We start from the raw sequence: 15,747 nt of genomic DNA, 5'->3' as shown, positions 1-15,747 counted from the left end.
AAATAAATAACGACAAAACATTAAGATTTATGGTTGAAACAGCATGCCTATTATAAGCTTTTATTTTCTTTTCACACTACACAGTATAATCTTTCAAGTATAATTTCACTGCCATTATTTATTCTCAAAGCAAAGGGATTATTTTGTGGCTTTGGTTTCATAAAAATATTTGGAAGCCTTAAATTATCTGTATTCAAAAAAGGAAAAAATACTTACCAGAATATACAAAACAGTTTTTCAAAATGGTAAGAAACTTGAGAATCTAGGAAAATCTGAGGTTTGGAAAATTGGAAAAGCAATGCAAAAAGCTTAAAATTTCTGCACTCCAGGTCCCCCAGTCCCAAAGCACAGTGAAGACGATGCCAGCTGGCTTGCAAGAGGCCAGTGAGCTTCAAAACAGCCTTTACTCAGGGTTCCCCATTCCTGAAGCACACTGAGAAGGACAGCGGCCGACTCTGTAGAAATTCTTCAAAAGGGCCACGCTAGCTGTAACTTCTTTAAAGCTGGTTAGGATTACCTGCACTTCACAATAAGGCACAGGCACCCTGAAGAGCCAACACTGAAGAGCAATGCAAAACTATTTCAACTTTAATGGATCACTTCAACTAACAGAACTGAATACATTTAGGCTTATTATACAAGTGCTTTTGTTACACCACTCCTCTGTCATAGTGCATTATGACAAAGTTTTTATTAAATATTCACATATATTCAGAAGCTCATGCTGCCTTCAATTTTTTTAACACGAATGATAAATTGCCTTTTTTCAAAAAAAATGAAATTACTATTTTTTAAAACTCTTATATTTTAGTCATTCATCACGTTTTTAATGAAAGGAAATACATTTATTATGGATGATACTTCATACCAGACCTGATAATCTGTGCCATCCATAAAGAACTACATGAATTAAAGAAGCACACAACAGATGATCTGCAGTTCCTACCAYCCTACAGTGTCTTACAGTTTCATATTTATGATGTTTTTTATAAGAACTGCGAACACAGTGCAGCTTGCATTCTTGTACTAACTGAAGAGCTTGAAGTAGGATGTGGTTTACAAATCTTTTCATACTAYGCATCATAAAGAAAAAGAAGATAAACACTAATGGAGCAAAGCCAATCATCAGTAAAACAATTCAGTAATAAATCTCTTTTTTTTAAAAAAGTAAGACAAACTTGACACCTAAGTACTGGCACCAGAAACCACTTCTCTGTAGTAGCATGAAGTCTGCTGCAGGTCATTTTACTCTTCTCATCCTAACAGACTTCGCATTTGCAAAAAACTGCAGTATTTTAAGCAGCTCTGCCTAAATTAGCATAGGAATCTGCACTCTAGTATAGAGCAATATACTTTAATACAAAATACAGAGATCTAAATAGATATATTTTATAGATATAGATATAGATATAKMTATATATAGACATATTTTAAAGAAAAAAGGTTAGAATTAAGACGTTTCTAAATCTGAAGGAAAGCTTCAGTTGATATTACTTTCTAAATCATAAAGGAATCAGTACTTTCTTAGGTTTTGAGACATTATTAGCTAAAGGCTTTTTATTTCTACGAGGTAAARTCTCACAATTTATAAGATGCATCTTAAATGATATTGCCTAAATTCATGTCTTCTGTTAATGCCAGTACCAAATGAAGTCATTCCTTAGGCATTATTTAGCATGTAGCAAGTATATGGAGGTAAAGATCCATTAACATCAACAAAACTAAAAGCTTCCCCTGAGATGTRACAGAGATACAAGTCACCTATTGCCAGGGCAAGAACAATGAAGCCAGAATAAAAAATAAACTCATGTGAAAAGATATCTAAGAAAGCAAAATGTCACTTTCTGCAGCACAAAATCTCCATATGCACTCAAGTAAAACCAGCCTATGTATGACTTTTCATAGTGCTTCACAAAAAGAGATGCTGGATCTGCAGTAGACAGACAGCAAAGAACAGCTACAGAACTTATATGATACAATGATAATTTACAGCCTCATGGAATCATTTTGCAAGACTTACGTTCTACTTCAAGTTCAGAGCAGCCCTTCTGTAAAAATCAGCTCYTGAAGTTCCTTAAAGTCTTTTATATTAAAGCTTTTTCAGATTACTTAAGAAAAATGCGCTAATGATCTACAAGAGCATTCCTATTCTTTGGGCATAATTTTGTTAAGCTGCTGTGTTCCAAATACTATAGCAGTGCTTTATCATTTTTTTATAGATAACTCATAACAGGTAAGGAAAGGGAATAAATAATTTTGATCTCTTTTGGCTAACTGCATTTTTTTATAAATACTGAACTTCTAAAACAATGAGTTGAGTACTGTTAAATATATTTCAGCTATATAGAGTCCCCTTGGCCAAATTCCTGCTTTTGTTCCAGTACTGCTTAAGTAACAAAAAAATATTAATAAGATCTCAAAGYACTGTTTCTGGCTGCAGCTTATGTGACTTGTACAATAAATTTGCTCAAATTAGTTGGTGATATATGAAGAAAAACATCTGTAAAAGTTTATGAACTTGCTATTGCAGCAAAGAAAGACTTTATTACCCTGYCCACAAAGCATATTTTCATCAATTTCTCCACATAAAGGAAAATATGAGTAATGCTATCTTTATCAGTGGCCACAATGCAGAACATGTCAGCCATTTCAAAGATTATAGAATTTTCTTTCTTTAATAATCCTGAGTAAAACAGAAGTTTACAAGCTGAGGACTTCGTCTTGCTGTGAATATTGTTAAGCATAACACGTCAGCACTAGAAATACTTGTTCTGAGGATAATACRAAGATTTGTTATTTAAGAAAAAGATTGTAACTCAAAGCACACCAAATGACAATGAATTTGCAAACCAGGCACATTCTGACACTAATAGAACTGATGTCTGTCAGCTAGAAAGGAATGCTAAAAGCAGAAAAAAAATCAAAGCCCACATATAAGGCAATGCATAACRTGCTTTCCTTCTCGTAATTTGGCCTTTGTCAACAGTTTGATTCCAATTTAAAAAAAAAWCTTGGATTCCTCATGTTTGAAAACTACAGTATGGGAAAAGTCAATTCAGTGGTTTCATCAGCGCAATTTCTTATATTAAAGAATTAAACTGTCGAAGAAATTAWATTTTTCATGTTGTAGAATTTGTAGACTGATGAACTTAATTTGAACCACAACATAGCTTTCTACAACTTGCTGCTATAGACTTGAGAAATCCATTAACGTTGCAGTCTGTGAGACGTGGCTTTCTCATACAGAAAAGTCATATAAAATGGTAGATGTGAATTTAAAGAAGGCAGTATCCTTTTGGTTCAATGATGACAATAATTAAAAGAAAAAGATGGTATTTACTCAGTAAAATAATCTGACAAGCTTTTTAACAGTATTTTTTAAATACTGCATACCACAAGTATCAACAGCATTAGTATCAGGTGTTTTGTAACTTTTCCATTGATACTGCCTTTTCCCATGTCTTCTTCTACAAAATATAATGAAAATTACTCTAGAAAATCATTGTTTTCAGAAGCCAGTTTTCAGAATCTTTACTTAGAAATAATGTTCTCAAATAAYTGTAAAAACTTTCTTTTTATACTTGGTAAGGTCTATTCATAAACAGCAGTCATTTTGCATTAAACTTCCATAGTAAATCAGTCCTGCTATATGACTTCTTGTAAGTCATGACATTTACTGTTATTTGCAATACCTCGGATTATTTTGTAGAAATTTAGAATTCATTTTTTTAAAAGGTTCATTTACAATGTTAAATATTTAGTACTTCTGTACACTTTTCTAGATAGACGTTTCTCCATAGGAAAAGTCCCTTTCATTTCCACTAATTATTCYTCAGAAGTCTGGAGCTGCAATCCAAAAGCATTGCTGACTGATCCCATTGTCAAATTTTTGACTAATTATCTATTACGATGTATTACTGTAATATACATTATCATTGCAATATAGTGCCTTTATTATTTATATTTAATTATTGTATTATACACAGAAACAGTGCATAGTGCAATATACATTGTGATATATGACTATCATTAATCACCCAGGAAACACGGAGAAACATGGAAAACAGGAAGGCAGTTTAAGTCTATAACGAAGTTAACCAATCAGAGAAATAACTTCTACCTCCTGAACAAGAAGAATCATCCTTTCTTTTCAAGGTGACACAAGTGAGATCTTTCCATTAATRTGCCATTATAGATTAAACTCACAATTATATATCATTATATACCTAAAAAAGTATTATATTATTTTAAAAGTATTTTTATTATATACTTTAAAAATGTAATTCATAAATTTACCTGAAAAAACAGCTCGYGTATCAGTAAGGTTGGAATCAAATACCAGTACAGATTTGTCAGCCAGGCCACAAGCCAGCAGCTCTCCATCCCCTATAAGGAGACTTTATGTTTGAAAGCAAAAAGGCTCAAGTATGTTGTTTCCTTAAATCATAAGAGTCACATATGTCACTAAAATAAAATATACATGAGATATTCATTTCACTTGTCTAACACATTCTTTGTGTGRATACCACAAACAACTTGTGTTTCAGAACTTTTTAAGAATCTGTACACAGTACTTTTCTTGTTGTCTTGACATATTCTCACAACAATTATTCATCACAAGGAAGAAATTCAATTTTCACCAAAAGCTCCCAAAAATCTTTAATGCAGAAATATTCAGTAGCCATATTAATCTACTTCCTGGCTTTCATTAATTTCTGTATATCTTCATGTTAAAATTATATTGTATTTTCATATGTATCAGAATAAMAAGCATATATTAAGTATTCTGGATCACTTCATAAAGATAAATTTCTTGTCAACTTCATAAAGTAATCCTAAGAACTATTCAAGGGCAGTTAGATTATTCATTTGTATTGGTATTTAGCAGGGGTACACACTCACAGGGTAGTCCCTTAATGTTTACCCAATTGTATTGGTTTGGGAAATTTAATTGTTCACTCAAATAACTTCCCTGAAAAAAAATATGAGAATAATGTAAGAGYAAATAAATAAACAAACCAATGGGAAAATGGAAAGGCAAGGCAGAGAGAGAAAAGATAAAAGGGACAGAAAGGAAAGAAAGTTCACCATTCAGATCAACGTTATTAGGTCCACTSTGAAGAGTAATTTTTGACAGAGGTATCTCAAGCACCCCTTTCATAAAGCTCCTGAGCATCTGTGCAAAGGGTGAGGGAACATAAGGCATGCTTAACTCTTTATTCTCCAAAGATACTCACTGCTGTCCAAAACCCAAGTACTACCCACCTTGAAATTTCAGAACACTATATAGAATACAACATTTTTTTTCCAAATAAATGAATTATGACTATATAAACAGATAAGAGGAGTATATTTCTGATCGCTAAGAGCCATCTATTMAAAGTGAAATTTAAAAAGTTATACACAGAATGAGGTAGAATTGTATGTAAAAAGAAGCATTCCAGAATCCTCTTTTATGTTATCAATTACTAAATACATCACTATAACAGAGTGACAAAGAWTTGCCTTATAAAAATATTTTTGATTTTATCTGACCAGCAATATTTCAGYTGATTATTTTTCTCGAAGTAGTAGTACTTGCACATACTAAACAATGCTTTTAAATATTTTCTTCACAAAAACAAGAGAACTAGCCCAGGACAAAATACTCTAAAAAATGTATGCCCCATGAACTCAAAGGTATGGAATCTTCAAACTAAAGCGTAGTGCTCTTCTTCAGATTTCCCCCATTCCTAAAGGTTTTGAGAACATGTGTCAACTTAGCATGTGACCTGATTGGTAAGCGYATCAGGTAAGTGATCACACACATAATTAATAAACCTTCCTGTTCATGAAGAATGAAAGAAAATCACTTTGCTTATAATTTTAGAGGTTTGTTTAATGGARGATCATCTCAAATGCTTAGGGAAAGTCTGTTTTCTAATACAGAGTAACAAGTCACACATCACAACACCTCCACTACTTCAATATGATGTTTATTAAATCCAAGAGGGTTTGCATTAGCTCCGTAGTACAACTTTATAATCTCATTTACTTGAGCTTTCTAWTTAATTTTCTTTCTACTATGTTTAAAAATGCACATAAATATTATTCTGATTCATAGCTTACAAAGACCACTTGACAATGTTTAATTTCAAGTTGCAAATTTATAAGAGAAGTTATAATGTAAAGCTAGGAACCATCTGGCAACACATACTGCAATAGCAACAGCTCTTTACCAGCTTGCAATAATATGATTTTTAATCCAAGAAAACAAACTCTATGGGKTTTTTTTTAACCTTCATTTTGCTAACTTGGGGCTATTCAAATCTCTGGGGGGATGGTGTGAGAGAAAGAGCTGTCTCTTCCTCAGAATAAGTAAGAGAAAATTATGCTTAAAAAGTATTATCRAAACTACAGTGTTGATTTTTTGCTAAAAATAATCTTTACTTTTAAGGTCACATAATATTAGAAATAAGCTTTCTGTTACTGATTTCTTTCATGAACATTAAAAAAAATTCTTCCAAGTTTATAGGGAAAATTTACATCTAGAAAATATTTTGGAAAAGCTTTTGACTGTATCTAAGTTGATTTTATTTCTTGAAAATGAAAGCTACTCTTATCCCCAAAATACTTACAAAGATTCACATTTTTAAACACTTTGAAAATAGCATGCTAGGCAGGGTGTATGTTAACATAAGTAAGTATACACTTGGTGATCCATTTGACTGTTAATCTGAATCTGTTTCTGTATGATAATATTCATATGGATTAGGAATGACCAAACTTTAGACATGACTCACTTCTYCAAAATATTTAAGAAAAATATTCTCTTTTGGACTATATTCAAAAATTCTTTTTTTATAGTTTTAACATATAAAGACTGAATTATCTTTGTAAGAGAAATAGGAATATTCTGATTCTTCTGAAACAGAACTTCAGCTTTTAYTAACCTTGATGACACTAAGTAAATTTTTTAGAAAATAAACTTTCTTAGTGAAAGAAGTTGTTAGACTATTAATTTTCAAGATGTGGTGGGAAAATCTTATAATGAGTCAAAAGGCAAGAGAGATGTAAAATCMGAGAAGAAATAGAACCCTTTTGCATATGAGTTAGCAGCTTGCATGGTTTTGAAAGCTGAAAAAATATGATCAGACTGTAGATGATATTGCCAAAGAGTTTTGTGAGAATTTACCTAGTAAATCTGTGCCCTATTCAATCTTCTCATAYRATTTTTTYCTTTCTGTACACTGAGACAACAGTACATCTTATACAGCCTATACATACCAGAATACTGAATGCAACAAATTGGGGTTGGTTTATAAGCAACAGACATYTCTTTCTCATATTTGGTTGGAGGGGAACTTTCCAACGGATATTCTTTATTTTTGCTTCAAAGAAGTAAAAAGGAGAAAAAGAAAAGAAAAATAGTAAGAGATCTAAAATCAGCCTATTTTTATTTCAGTTACGAAATAAATGTTGTTTGGGAAGTTATTCCAAATAGTTTTTATATAAGTTTTCCTTGAAAGTTTATGCTAAAACCAAGGTAAGGGGTAAAATTATTCCTATCACCATTACAAATTCAAGAAATCATGAATTAACACAGATTTTTAAAGAAAGCCAAACATCTTAACTTGCATATCTACCTAATAAAAGCACTTAAAAAATACAAAATCTACCTTTTTGTGACAACAGACAAAATGAAAAATATCTCCTCATGTAAAAATAAGAATTACACTGATCATCTATCTAACAAGATACTAACAAAAATAGTACTTAAGTGCTAAGTTGCTTAACCCACCACAATACAATGCAAACCGTTATTGAAATCATCTACAGTGTTCTTCTAAGTGCTTGCCAGTATGTCCAAGATAGTTCTTGTATAAAAATTTAGACCTATATTATTAAGTGTTTTGGAAACAGCTTTTAAAAGAAAACTATGGCATTAAYCATTCTTTATTTTTATGCTTGCACCACACAGGACAAAGACTCTACATAGTACTCAAGAGAAAAATGGGCATAATACATGCCCATTGGTAAGGCTTTTAACATGCCTTACCAATTATCATGAAAGTGTCAGCTCTTAAAAAACATTAGTTCTTTGTGTCTACAGTGATAATGAGTCCCCGGTGAAATCATCCCATTATGTATACCCTGTTTAAATCTATTATCTACAATAACATTGCATTAGCTTAAGATACAAGACTTTAGAGGTGAATTAGGGAAATGATCTTAAACTACCAAGCCTTTCTGTGCCCTATTCAGTAATTTTTGTGACTAGAATTGCATGTTAAGTACATTTTGGGAATATGCCTCCAACCATATTTATCATTCAGTGCTTCTAAAAATTAAGCATATCTCTAAGAAAAATTCAAGAAAATTAATGTGTATATTTTCTTGTGTACATAAGAGTTAATCAGCTGTAACTGATATTTGATCATTTGAATCCTTGCTACAGTTATTTTATAGCAAATTTACACAGCCTTTTATTTCCAGTGAYACTCTTAAGTAAAGAGCTGCAGTAAGAGAAACAACTACTAATCATATTTATTGTAAGGCTATATTTATCCTAATTTTAATTTTTTCTCCTTTACTGTAGCTGCTAGGTTACCTACCATTTACAACTGGTCTTCCACTTTGTTACTTCATTATTCTTCTTCAGGTTAGTAACTGGAGAAAACATAGTCATTCTACAAAAAAGAAGAGAGATTCTCCCGTGTAAAACATTAAATGCTGTACGAGAGGAGTATTTTATTTCAAACAGGGAACAATTCTATTTCCTTATTATTTATGTTTACTATCAATGTCAACAGGTAAGATAATGTACACATTCAGTGATGACAAGAAAATTTTCTAACAATCTGACTCTCCAGTTTGAATCTAAGTTCTGCTGCCTGTGAGCCAGTTGTTGGATAATGCATTTTGCAGGTCTAAATCCCTTCATATAAAGTCCTCAGATAMCTACCTCTAAACTGAAGAAACAAAAAGAATTTCAGCCTATGTAGGAGATAGAATACCTAATATAAATTTTGAAATAAGGTTGAAATAACAGAAATTGGAAAGTAAATTTTGAGCTAACAAAATACAAAGCCAGCAAGTGCAGCACAAGTTCTTCACATGGCAGTACCAATCTACAAGAAGAATCATTATAATGAGCACTAGCAAATGGATTAATAACGTCATAATGGGCTTTTCTTTTCCGTAACAACCTTTCCTATATTTATCATAGGATAAATTATCATCTGAATGTGACTGAGAAAGCTGTGAATTAGTTTCTGAAATGGTGTCCAGCCTCTCTGACAACTGCTCTTGACAGATACAGTTGTAAATATCTCAGTAGTGGCATCACAACACATATCTAAAATGGAGATACTGCTTAGCATGGTCTSTGCAAGAGCTTGTGCTACCTGCAGGCCACTTAGAGCGAAAGACATTCTATCTTGAAAATCTCAAATCAGATTTTTATATCATCCACTTTCCGTTGCAACAGCCTTTGCTAAACATTGACATTTTCATACATTTCTCAGCTAGTAATAACTCAAGACTGACCTTCCAAAGGTCATAATATAATATATAGTCATAATTCATTGATCTTGTCAATGTAAAAGAAGAAAAATATCTTGCTATTGGAGGTATAAAGATGGCTTTGTCTTTACAGGTATGAAGCCTGGTGAAAACACAGAGGTGATTTTTTCTTTAAGGTGAAGTGTGAGACCTTAGTTAGAAAGGAATCCGGGATGTTCCAAAGGGATTAATGAACAGCTCAAAACTATTCCATTCTCCCGGCAGACACAATCACAACCAAAAAGTACTTTCACCCAACAAGGATAAGCAGGACACAGCAGAGGAGAGTGAAAGTTCATAAGAATCCTTAAATGAGACTCAGTTTCCATTGTAACTTTGATCTTTTGATGATAGGAACACTTTAGTCATATTCTCAAAGAAAGCTTAACTGGTGGGTTTGAAAAAAACAAGAGAACTCTCTCCTACAGAGTAAAGGGTGAAGTGAATACATCTTTCCTGACCTAAGGGAGTTCAGTGCTTATGTGCATCTTATCTCACCCAAGGCTTTTAGGATTAGATGAATGGGAGAGAAGACTCAAATAAGTCCATCTGTTCTCAGAATTAGGAACACACCCAACTTATTTAGGAATCATGTGCCCCAGGCATAAAGGGTCCATCACTTCAAAATGATTAAATCTATTTTGAGGTGTCCCAGTCTCAAAAGACTGTTCTCAGAATCACGGAATCACAGCTCCCACTAGCAGTCTAAAAATATAAACTTAGGCAACCCTTTTATCAGATCACTTTAAAGGTACTCAGGAAGTATATTACTAGCAGGTAAGAACAGATTCTTGATGTCTCAATTCCAACATCTACCTGCATCAAAAGCAAGGATAAGTTCTCATGCAAGAGCTTGCACCATTCTATGTGATGTAATAAATACAACAAACATGGATGTAATAAATATAATACACAATGATGGTATTGTCTATCACAATCTCTATCAAAAATGATATGCCTTGTCTGGGAACCACATTGAGCTCTGAGACACTGACAGAAAGTTTCCTTTCCTCTGAAGACCACTGGCACCACACTGTTCATTTCATCTGAATGAGCTCTCCATCCCAAGAGAAACTTTTGCAAGCTTTCAAGCAACACAGGTAAAGTTACAGAAAGCTTTCAAAGAAGTGATCTATAGTTCCTAAAAACAGAACAGAAGGTTCTTCAAAGGTAAGATCACACCTAAAGAGAGGTTATACAACTGAAACTATTGTAATATGTCCCATCTCAATCACTATCTGAGAGGAAATAAAAGACATGCTTCTAGCTGTGCTAATCTGAGTATGCTCTGTATGGATAGAATMAGGAAAAAAAGTTACTTAGGTTCAAGTAACATAGTGGTTGGTGTAGACATAGTGTAAATGTACATAGGAATTTTCCTTTCAACACAGAAGTAACAGAACACTAATACTAATCAGAAGCTATAGGTATTTTATTTTCGAACATATTTTTAACAGATTTTGTTTCATAACGTATCTATTTTTCATGGGTAATTAATTTAAAAGTGGCAACACTGCATGGCTCTATTATGCAGTAAGAAAGGAAATACTGTACAGTACTATAACACACCAGTAAACAGACAGATAAATTAGTACTGTATCTACTCACTGTGGTGCTGTTGCATAACCTGATGACTTAACYTTCCTATGGAAAACCAAGGGTTGGTCTCTCACTGTGCTTTTCACTCCTGTAGCAAAATAATTTAATTTTCATTACARTGTTTCTTAACATTATACTTTTGCAAATTACGATAAATTATTATTTTAAACTAGTATAATAGTTGCTGTCTCCTAATGTTACAAACAGRCATTAAAGAGCAGCTATTCTAAAACAATGGTTAATGAGAAAAGAAATGTGAGCTGTTGTTTTGCATAGCAACTATCTAGGGGGCAAATCATGAAGCATATGGTAAATTCTTGATTAAAAGTAGCATGTTTATATATTAAGTCTACATGTTTTATGGCACTCATTAAAAAACAATTATAGTTATCTCTTCACTCGAACTTCAGAAATAAATATTGCAAGGAATATTTGATATAAGATGGTTAATTGCCATCTGTCCGGAACAATTTTACAAGAAACTTCCGAAACTTCCTTTCCTTTGCTGTATTGCACCAAGCAAGTGCCTGACACATAATCATAAAATTTCTTTTTATCATCCATAACCAGTCTAAGTGTGCATACCAYATAGCTACAGGTCAGCACAGAAAGTAAGACACTGAAAATTAAGAAAGTACCTCACATTATGTAATCTTTGATAAATTTGCTTAATGAGCCCAAATGCTTGAAAACATAAGGCAGGCGTGAATTTCTTCGCACAAAAAAAAGAAAATTAAACGAGATTATGCAAAAACTGTCTACTGTAGATTTATTTAAGACTTCAACTTAGGATGTAACAGARATCTCACACTGAAAACACATTGGTAAATAAATAAGAGTCACTGTGGCTTTTTTCCAAGTACTTGAAAATCTCATACTTTTCCTTAACTTTGAGCAACTCCAAGTGAAATTCAAAGAGATGGTTGTCAGGTAGCAGGTTATCTCACTGATAATCAGTCTTCAGGTACCATGTTGTAAGTCAAATTTCCTAATTATCTTTCTTTCATCACAAAATTTAGTATGAAAGTCTCATCGTATACTTTGTTATAGTCCCATTTGTATGACACATAGAACAGGGTAATACATTCTACAAAAAATCCAATTAAGTTGTCAAAATTAAGGATTGAACATRTCCTGATTCACTCTGTTGATTGTCACAGACTATATAGACGTGACTCTTAAGATCAAAGACCATGATTCTAGATCTCTCTGTATGGAGGGATCCCTCTTCTAAGAATATCAATGAGTAGGAACCTCTCCAAACTTTGAATTAACAGKAATATTGCTCTGAGGAATGTTTTTCATCATTAATTCATGAGCGTATTTATAGTTGTCTATTTTATGCTTAGATTTTATGTGCATTAGCTATAATGTATTTATACACTATATTTTCTGTAGAACATATATAATGACSATTAACAAACTGGTTGACAGCTACATAGAAATGTTTGGGTTTTATGTGGCTTGAGAAGTCATTAACAATGGCTACATCCACATTGCCGTATGGAGAAACCTGGASGGCAGCCTCCAGACCAAAACTAAATACAAACACTTCAATAAGTAGAAAAATCCTAAGTAAATAAAGGGATAAGGGGGAAACCTTGTTGATATTCCCAGAGAAAAGTCTCAGATTCATTGGGGGCGATCTCTTGGGCACAATGCTGTGGATGGAATCACCAGAAACTRCCAGCTACATTTCTCTACTTGCAGTGACGAAATGAGGTAGGAAAGGGTCCTTCTTGAGAAGCTCCCAGTACCACCTGCCGTAAGAGACCATAGGGCTTCTTTGTGGTACCTAACCTGTCTGAGTGTTAGATGTCAACAGGGGTAGTAGGGGCATCAATGTTGGATGTGAGAAACAGCCTAGAAGTCCTGCACATACAGTGTAGATAAACCCTGAGAACATCACATAATGTCTGGACTCTAAAAGATCTAACATTTGGCATTCTAACAGGTCCAACAAGTATAACCRATACAAACAAAATACAGATTATTTCTATGTGTCTACAGCTGACAGTCATTTATGTGTTTTCTAAAAACAAATATAGTTTTAAAGTGCTACCTTTTTAAAAAGCCAATTATGAAAAAAGTTATTTTGTTTCTGGACTTTACCACTGTTAGACAAAGAAGCTACCTGTGCTCTATAGCAACTGAAAGTTGGACAGTTTCTTTACACCTGCATACATACATATTTATAACAGCAAGAAGCTGAGGCAAAACTTAACTTCCTACATTTACAGGCATAGACAAAAAACTATTCAGGACTGTAAAACTACTCTAAACACATAAGCAAAGTTAAGAAAGGAAAGACTAGTGATACAGAAAAATATATTACATACTATGAAAAAAGCAAAATGATGAATTAGTGCATTACTKAAGAAAAAAATAAATGTTTTACATTCCTTAATTCTTTCAAAAGCCATAAAAAGTTCTCAGAGGATTATTTTTAAAAGAAATAAAAACACTGTATCAACATCATTTTMATTATAAATTTGTATTTAGGATACAAAATGCTTCTTAATAAAGTATAAAAATAAAAATACAATGCAACACAATTTGATTCAATAATCAGTATCTTAATTAGAGGTGGCATGAGCCAGTTGTCAGTTACTGTTATTAAAATATATATTTATTAATTCATYTAAAGATTGGTTTACACTTACCAACTATTTTACTAGAAGGTTCCTTAACGTTTTTTTTTAAACCTTTCCACAGTGGAGATTTTGGCAAYAAAGAACACCTAAGTATAAAACGAAGCACAAAATCAATCACTACAATGGACAAAAGCTTCAGATTAGGAAAAGTTGTCATAGCTTCTTTTCTAGTTATTTGTGTGTGTGCATGCACGAGTGTGCATGCACACGTGTGTCCGTACAACATCAATGAGCCTTTCATGAGTTCGAATGAGGCACAGTGGATTATTTTATCAGCTCAGATACCCAGAGGCACAGACAAGCCTCTGCTCAGACAACGTTCACTGTATCATCGTATTTTCAGGCTAAAATCCTGCTTCTCTGAATATAGACTGGTGATTACATTATAAACAGCGAAATCTTCACTTTGCTGTAGATTTTAAGTTTGTCAGTGACCTCAAGATTTCTCCCAGGCGATGAAATTAAAATATTTCTCCGTGATATTAAAACAGATAGTGAATAGCATGTCAACAGATAGAACTGTACAAAACCATCTGATGTATTTCAGTGTCAGCAAGATAAAAACATAATCCCAGTCTTTGAAGAAATAAAACAATTAAAATTATTCTGTACCTGGCAATAACTGATAGAGTCTTCTCCTTTCCATATAAGAGAAAATCATTCTGCTGAGATCTCAACAACGCAGCAAGGTTAACTTCCAACACTGCAATCAGATCTTCAAACATTGAGGAGAGCAAGCATAAAACCTGCAGCAATTATACCACAAGATAACAYTCTTCTCACTTCAAAATTAAGTTCTAACACCAAAGCATTTGGACAATGAAATTAGTTTGTGTCATTTATGAAAATTACTGAAATATACCAAAATAATCATGGGTTTAATCCTGCAAAGTATTGAAGAGTAAAAAGTGGATAACGCTGTCCTCCAAACAAATGCTTATGCTTTTTTCAGTACATTACTTAATGGKCTTGCATACCTAACATTCACAGAAATCCCAATACCATCTACAATAGAGATATTCCAGCAGTAAGAGTTCTGAGAAAAGAGGCACATGTGRGATAAAGGTTGAAAGATATGTTCAGAAATGAGTAACACGAGTGAATACACTGTAGCCTTCACAGAATCACAGAATGGTTGAGGTTCGAAGGGACCTTTGGTGATCATCTAGTCCAACCCCCCTGCTCAAGTAGGGTCACCTAGAACATGTTAGACAGGATCACATTCAGGCAGGTTTTGAAAATCTCCAGAGAAGGAGACTCCATAACCTCTCCAGGCAACCTGTTCCAATGTTCTGTCACTCTCACAGTAAAGGAATTCCTCCTCATATTCAGGCAGAACTTCCTGTGTTTCAGTTTGTGCCCGTTGCCTCTTGTCCTGTCACATGGTACCACTGTAAAGAGTCCGGCTCCATCCTCTTGGCACTCCCCCTTAAGGTATTTGTAGACATTAATAAGATCCCCTCTCAGTCTTCTCTTCTCCAGGCTAAACAGGCCCAGCTCTCGCAGCCTTTCCTCATAGGGGAGTACTCCAGTCCTCTGATCATCCTTGTAGTCCTGCACTGGACTCTCTACAGTAGCTCCATGACTCTTGTACTGGAGAGCTCAGAATTGGAKGCAGTACTTGAGATGAGGCCTCACCAGGCATGAGGGGGAGGATCACTCCCTCAACCTGCTGACAATGCACCATTCCTAATGCACCCCAGGAGACCATTGGCCTTCTTGGCTACAAGGGCACATTGCTGGCTCATGGTCAACTTGTCATCCAGGACTCCCAGGTCCTTCTCTGTAGAGCTGCTCTCCAGAAGGYCAGCCCCCWGCTTGTACTGGTGCATGGAGTTATTCCTCCCTAGGTGCAGGGCCCTGCACTTGCCCTTGTTGAACCTCAGGAGGTTCCTCTCTGCCCAGCTCTCCACCCTGCCCAGGTCTCTCTGAATGGCAGCACAGCCCTCAG

At 34.0% G+C, this 15,747-nt stretch overlaps 1 protein-coding gene across 1 annotated transcript in view; it reads right to left on the bottom strand.

Annotated features, from left to right (window-relative positions):
- The window catches only part of WDR27 (WD repeat domain 27), a 135,498-nt gene that overhangs the window by 106,276 nt on the left and 13,475 nt on the right, over window positions 1–15,747 (bottom strand). Inside the window, exons 9-14 of the mRNA XM_085315421.1 lie at window positions 14,409–14,542; window positions 13,806–13,882; window positions 11,152–11,230; window positions 8,595–8,669; window positions 7,267–7,370; window positions 4,297–4,386 (exon numbers count right to left, since the gene is read on the bottom strand). Coding sequence (XP_085171547.1) covers window positions 4,297–4,386; window positions 7,267–7,370; window positions 8,595–8,669; window positions 11,152–11,230; window positions 13,806–13,882; window positions 14,409–14,542 — 559 coding nt within the window. The remainder of the gene's footprint in view (window positions 1–4,296; window positions 4,387–7,266; window positions 7,371–8,594; window positions 8,670–11,151; window positions 11,231–13,805; window positions 13,883–14,408; window positions 14,543–15,747) is intronic.

Source organism: Rhea americana, unplaced genomic scaffold (assembly GCF_003343005.1).
Source record: "Rhea americana isolate MKP2758 unplaced genomic scaffold, rheAme1 scaffold_43, whole genome shotgun sequence".
In the NCBI taxonomy this organism is placed as follows: domain Eukaryota; kingdom Metazoa; phylum Chordata; class Aves; order Rheiformes; family Rheidae; genus Rhea; species Rhea americana.
The sequence above is the reverse complement of the archived record's forward strand: the minus strand, read 5'-3'. Positions and strand labels throughout refer to the sequence as shown.